This window comes from Oryx dammah, unplaced genomic scaffold (genome assembly GCF_014754425.2).
Source record: "Oryx dammah isolate SB20612 unplaced genomic scaffold, SCBI_Odam_1.1 HiC_scaffold_25, whole genome shotgun sequence".
Taxonomy (NCBI): domain Eukaryota; kingdom Metazoa; phylum Chordata; class Mammalia; order Artiodactyla; family Bovidae; genus Oryx; species Oryx dammah.
The window spans coordinates 47,253,749-47,259,748 of NW_024070209.1; the positions used below are offsets into that span (position 1 = coordinate 47,253,749).

Below are 6,000 nucleotides of genomic sequence, written 5' to 3' on the forward strand. Positions count from 1 at the left end.
CAGAAGCCTGGTGCATCTCCCTTTGCGTGGTGAAGTGGTAGAGCTATTCTTTTCTACTTCACCCAAAACTCTTGTCTCCAGGATTTGATTCGACACAGATGTACAGAGGAGCTGAGCTTTCGGTAACAGGAGTCAGTCTCTGAGAAGAGTGTTCTAGACTAGCTCTAGGAAAAGACTGAACACTTTCCTAGGCAATTTCCAGTCTGAAGGTTTTGGTTCACCAGGAAGAAAGTGAACATCATGGATCGGAATGATAGCCTCTCTCCGTTTGACCAGTATCTGGCCTCCCCTCAAGGTGCCATGAGTCCTGGAACCCCTGTCTTCAGTCCAATGATGCATTATGGCACAGGACTGACTCCGCAGCCAATTCAGAGCACCGACAGTCTGTCTACTTTGGAGGAGGAGCAGCAGCAGGCGACGGTGGCAACAGGTCTGCTTTCGAAGACGTCCCAGACCCCCATGACCCCCATGACCCCTGCCATGCAAACCTCAGAGATCGCTGATTTGGTGCCACAGCTGCACAATATTGTATGCACAGTGAATCTTGGTTGTAAACTTGACCTAAAGAGCATTGCCCTTCTTGCTCGAAATGCTGAGTATAATCCCAAGAGGTTTGCTGCTGTAATCATGAGAATAAGAGAGCCCCGGACCACAGCACTTTTATTCAGTTCTGGGAAGATGGTGTGCACAGGAGGCAAGAGTGAAGAACAGTCCAGACTAGCATCAAGAAAATATGCCAGAATCATACAGAAGTTGGGTTTTCCAGCTAAGTTCTTAGACTTCAAGATTCAGAACATGGTGGGAAGCTGTGATGTGAAGTTCCCCATAAGGTTAGAAGCCCTTGTGCTTAGCCACCAACAGTTTGCTAGTTATGAGCCAGAGTTATTTCCTGGTTTAGTCTACAGAATGATCAAACCGAGACTTGTTCTCCTTATTTTTGTTTCTGGAAAAGTTGTGTTAACAGGTGCTAAAGTCAGAAGTGAAATTTATGAAGGCTTTAATAACATCTACTCTATTCTAAAGGGTTTCAGGAAGACATCGTAATGGCCGTCGTGTGCTCCTGCCTCCTCCACCCACTTTTTTTTTTTTAACCAATTGGTTTTAGTGTATTTGTTGTGTTGTGGACAGTCCCACGTAGTGAGAGGTTGGACTTGAGGTTGTAAATCACAGTTCCCATTGAAGCTCTCCTGCACGTGTACCTCCATAAGAGTGCCAAGAAGGTGTATTATTTCTGCAGGAAGAACACCAAAAGTGTTACCGTAAGTTGTTGAAACTGTGTTACTAATCGGGCAGTAATGTCTGTTTATTTATATTTAGATTTTAAACATTTCATGCTTTTAAAGTTTTTAAAAATTCTTTTATTTTATTGATTGATTTTGGCTGTGCTGGGTCTTTGCTGCTGTGCACAGGTTTTCTTGAGTTGTGGTGTGCAGGCTTCTCCTTGCTGTGGCTTCTCTTGCTTCAGAGCATGGACTCTTAGGTCACTCAGGCTCTGTAGTTTTGACTCCCAAGCTTAGTTGCCCTGAGACATATGTGGAATCTTCCTGAATCACGGATCAACTCCCGTGCCTTGGCAGATTCTTAATCACTGCACCACCAGAGAAGTCCACTTACTACTTTGGACAAGTTGGTTTAAGGGACAAAACTTTGTGTTAAGGCACCTCAACAACTGATTAGACTTTGTTTAATTTCTTCCCCATAATCCAGAGTTTTGTTTTGTTTTGTTTTCTACCAGGAAAAGAAAAATCTGTTTTGAAAGGTGTTGTTTTCTAATTGGCAACTCTTAAGGATTATGTTTCTACCAGATACATTCGCCTTTTCAGTATTTCAGGACAAAAAAGAACGTTTGCATTCATATTAATGAATTCAAATGGCTGCACATATCTTTCTTCCTTCAGAGTACTCTGTAGAATAAATGCTGTTTATAAAAGTGTTAAGAAACAAACCAAAAAAAAAAAAAAAGCCCAAAATGGAGTCCCTTGGGCTAAGCCCCATTATGATTAGTTTAGGCCCCTCCCAGGAGTAGAATTTTAAACCAATCAATCTAGAATTACCCAATCAACTCCTGAGATGTAATCTGCCTAAAGCCCCCTGCCTTTCTCTAAGGGAGGTGACTTTGCCTAAAATAATCCAATCTTAACTTCCTCTTCCCATCTTCCTTCTGTCTATGAAAGCCTTCCATTTTGTTCAGGTCCTCAGAGTTCTTTTCTATTTGTTAGAAGGGATAACTGCCAGACTATCAAATAAAGCCAATTAGATCTTCCAGTTTACTCAGCTGAATTTTGTTTTTTAATGTAACAAAAGCAACACCACAGAACAGTGAAGAAGATAGATTTTTTAATAAATGGTGTTGAAAAAATATGATATCTGCCAGGGAGAACTAATGACATAGAATGCCTGCCTCAGAGCTTGGATAAAAATCAATTCCAACTGAATCATGTACCCATGAAGCTTTTTACAAGACATCCTGTGAGAATATATCTTTATGATCTATGGCAATGGTTTTCAGTCTGGGCCAATATTGCTCCCCAGGAGATATTTGACAATGTCTGGAGACTTTTTTTCATTGTTAAAACTGGGGGCGGGAGGGTGGCGGTGGTGGGTAGGGACTTCCTGGTGGTCCAGGGAAGTTAGTTACATAGAACTGAGTGAACTGGTAAATATGGTTATAATTTTTATGGCTTCTATCTAAAAAATTACTGGTTTAAATCTGTGTTTTCCAAGAGTAAGGAAAATCTCCCCCTTAAGCTAATTATGACTTACACTAACCTGGTAAATTATACCTTTGTAAGAAGAATTGAAACATTTATCTTTTTCTATTTGGTTGATCCTGCAAGCAACATTTGCCTGTCTCAAAGGTTAAGCCATGCATAAGTTGTGTACAGCCTGGACAATGAAACTATGGATAGCTCATTAAATCAGTTATGACTCCTTTGGTTGCTTGACTATTGCAACTGGATTTCAACTAGTTATACTAATCATTGTTTTAATTTGTTCTTTGTTTTCAAACTGTTTGTGCTTCGTGCCTCCCTGCTGCACTTTGTCAATGGTACTGGCCACATTACTTATATCTTGTCTAATTTCTAAGACTGTTGTCTCATGTAATACCCAGTGTGTGACCAGGCCTCCAACAAAGCTTAAATGACTAAAAATATAACATAAAATAAATGTAACAGTTTCATTCTAGGTATGGGAAGAAGCAACAAGGGAAAATGTCTGCTGTATCATAATTAGGCACACGATACAGAGAATCTTTCGTTATGCCTGGGGTCTAATCCAAAATTTAGCACCTGGAGTGGCATATCAAGAGCTTTCACCCAATCTGGGATGAGCCTCCCAGCACCATGAGACAAAATTTGATCATGAACTGTCTCCCAAATATTGATCAAATTTCCAACCAAGAGGGGAGAGTCTGAGAAATGGAATACTTCTTGCGTTGTCAATCATCAGCAATTTCCGCCCTCCAGTGGGAGTGGATGAGCCCTGAGAAAACAGAGGAAGGAAAATACCTGCCACCAGGCAGTCATCAGGTTGCAGCCACTGCCTATGGTGAACCCTGAGGAAATTCAGGATATGAAAATACAGGATTACAGGCCCCAGACAGCTGAGGTACATATCAAGGAAATAATTTTAATGAGCCCTGACTCTCGCATCTTCCCATACATAGAAAAGCACATAATTCCTTAACATGAGATGCTGCCTCCTGGCTTATATGTCCAATATTTCTAAGTCTACAGGGTAGACACATTCCAAATAGGAACAGAAGAAGACAAATATCAACAGCTGGAACACGGATAGCAGACACTCTTGGACGGATCCATCTGATAAAGCAGTTAGAACAGTCATCACTCCCATTTTCCAAGACTGTGGAATGGATCTTGACAATGGGGAACTGCAGCAGGGAAGAGCCAATTCTGACTTCTGACTCCCCGACGGATCTGTTTCTTTGACTTTAACCTTTGTTTTTGCTGCTTTTGTTATTATAATCATACATAATGGCCTGTGTCAGGGAATCCTGCCCCTCTACCAGGCTGTTAAGGTGCCTTTGTTATAATCTGACCCAGCCCACCTGTGAAACTGGCACCCAGACCTGGGTAAGATGGCTAATTTGAGACATTAGTCTGCTATCCTCTCAGTCAGCTGGCTTTCTGAATAAAGTTGTATTATTTGCCTAAACACTTCATCTCTCAGTTAATTGACCTGTCATGCAATGAGCAGGCTTAAACTCTGTAACATGCAGAGTTCCCAGGTTTGGAGAGCCTTTCTATCCCCCATTTCTTGTAGGCAAGTCTCCAGCCTCCATGGCCTTGCTTGAGTTCCAAAAGGTGGATTTGAACAGTAGATGAATTAAAAGACACTTGCTCCTTGGAAGAAAAGCTATGACAAACCTAGTTCAGACAAACCTAGACAGCATGTTAAAAAGAAGAGACATTACTTTGCCGACAAAGGTCCATCTACTCAAAGCTATGGTTTTTCCAGTAGTCATGTATAGATGTGAGAATTGGATCATAAAGAAAGCTAAGCACCGAAAAATCGATGCTTTTGAAGCATCAATTGTGGTGTTGAAGAAGACTCTTGAGAGTCCTTTGGACTGCAGGGAGATCCAACCAGTCAATCCTAAAGGAAATCAGTCCTGAATATTCATTGGAAGGACTGATGTTGAAGCTGAAACTCCAATACTTTGGCCACCTGATGCAAAGAACTGACTCACTGGAAAAGACTCTGATGCTGGGAAAGATTGAAGGGGGGAGGAGAAGGGGACAAAAGAGGATGAGATGGTTGGATGTCATCACCAACTCGATGGACATGAGTTTGAGCAAGCTCCAGGAGTTGGTGATGGACAGGGAGGACTGGTGTGCTGCAGTCGATGGGGTCTCAAAGAGCTGGACACAACTGAGTGACTGAACTTAACAGAATCAAGGGAAAGAAAGTCAAAGTGAAAATCACTCAGTCCTGTCTGACTCTTTCCGACCCCATGGAGTATACAGTCCATAGAATTCTATAGGCCAGAATGCTGGAGTGGGTAGCCTTTCCCTTCTCCATGGGGTCTTCCCAACCCAGGGATCAGACCCAGGTCTTCCACATTTCAGGTGGATTATTTACCAACTGAGCCACAAGGGAAGTGCAAGAATACTGGAGTGGATATCCTATCCCTTCTCCAGCAGATCTTCCAGACCTGGGAATTGACCAGGGGTCTCCTGTGTAACAGGCAGATTCTTTATCAACAGAGCTATCAGGGAAACTTCAGCTTCAACTTCAGGTTGAAGTTGAATGGTTCTATGAAGACGTACAAGACCTTCTAGAACTAACACCAAAAAAATATGTCCTTTTCATTATAGGGGACTGGAATCAAAAGTAGGAAGTCAAGAAACACCTGAAGTAACAGGCAAATTCAGCCTTGGAGTACAGAATGAAGCAGGGAAATGGCTAATACAGTCTTGCCAAGAGAACACACTGGTCATAGCAAACACCCTCTTCCAACAATACAGGAGAAGACTCTATACATGGACATCACCAGATGGTCAACACTGAAATCAGATTGATTATATTCTTTGCAGCCAAAGATGGAGAAGCTCTATACAGTCAACAAAAACAAGACCGGGAGCCTACTGTGGCTCAGATCATGAACTCCTTATTGCCAAATTCAGACATAAATTGAAGAAAGTAGGGAAAATCACTAGACCATTCCAAGTATGACCTAAATCAAATCCCTTATGATGATACAGTGGAAGTGAGAAATAGATTTAAGGGACTAGATCTGATAGAGTGCCTGATGAATTATGGATGGAGGTTCATGACACTGGGCAGGAGACAGGGAGCAAGAGCATCCCCAAGAAAAAGAAATGCAAAGAAGCAAAATGGTTGTCTGGGGAGGCCTTACAAATAGCTGTGAAAAGAAGACAAGCAAAAAGCAAAGGAGAAAAGAAAAGATATAAGCATCTGAATGCAGAGTTCCAAAGAATAGCAAGGAGAGACAAGAAAGCCTTCCTCAGTGATCAA

At 41.9% G+C, this 6,000-nt stretch overlaps 1 protein-coding gene across 1 annotated transcript; it reads left to right on the forward strand.

Annotated features, from left to right (window-relative positions):
* Positions 1-240: 240 nt before the first annotated feature.
* LOC120852263 (TATA-box-binding protein-like) lies at positions 241-1,085 on the forward strand. The gene has a single exon (XM_040225689.1). It carries the CDS (start codon positions 241-243, stop codon positions 1,042-1,044), a length of 804 nt encoding a protein of 267 aa, XP_040081623.1. The 3' UTR covers positions 1,045-1,085.
* The last annotated feature ends 4,915 nt before the right edge of the window (positions 1,086-6,000 follow it).

Bases quoted from the DNA above. Each gene is read 5' to 3' on its own strand.
- LOC120852263 (XM_040225689.1), top strand. From the start codon at position 241: ATGGATCGGAATGATAGCCTCTCTCCGTTTGACCAGTATCTGGCCTCC.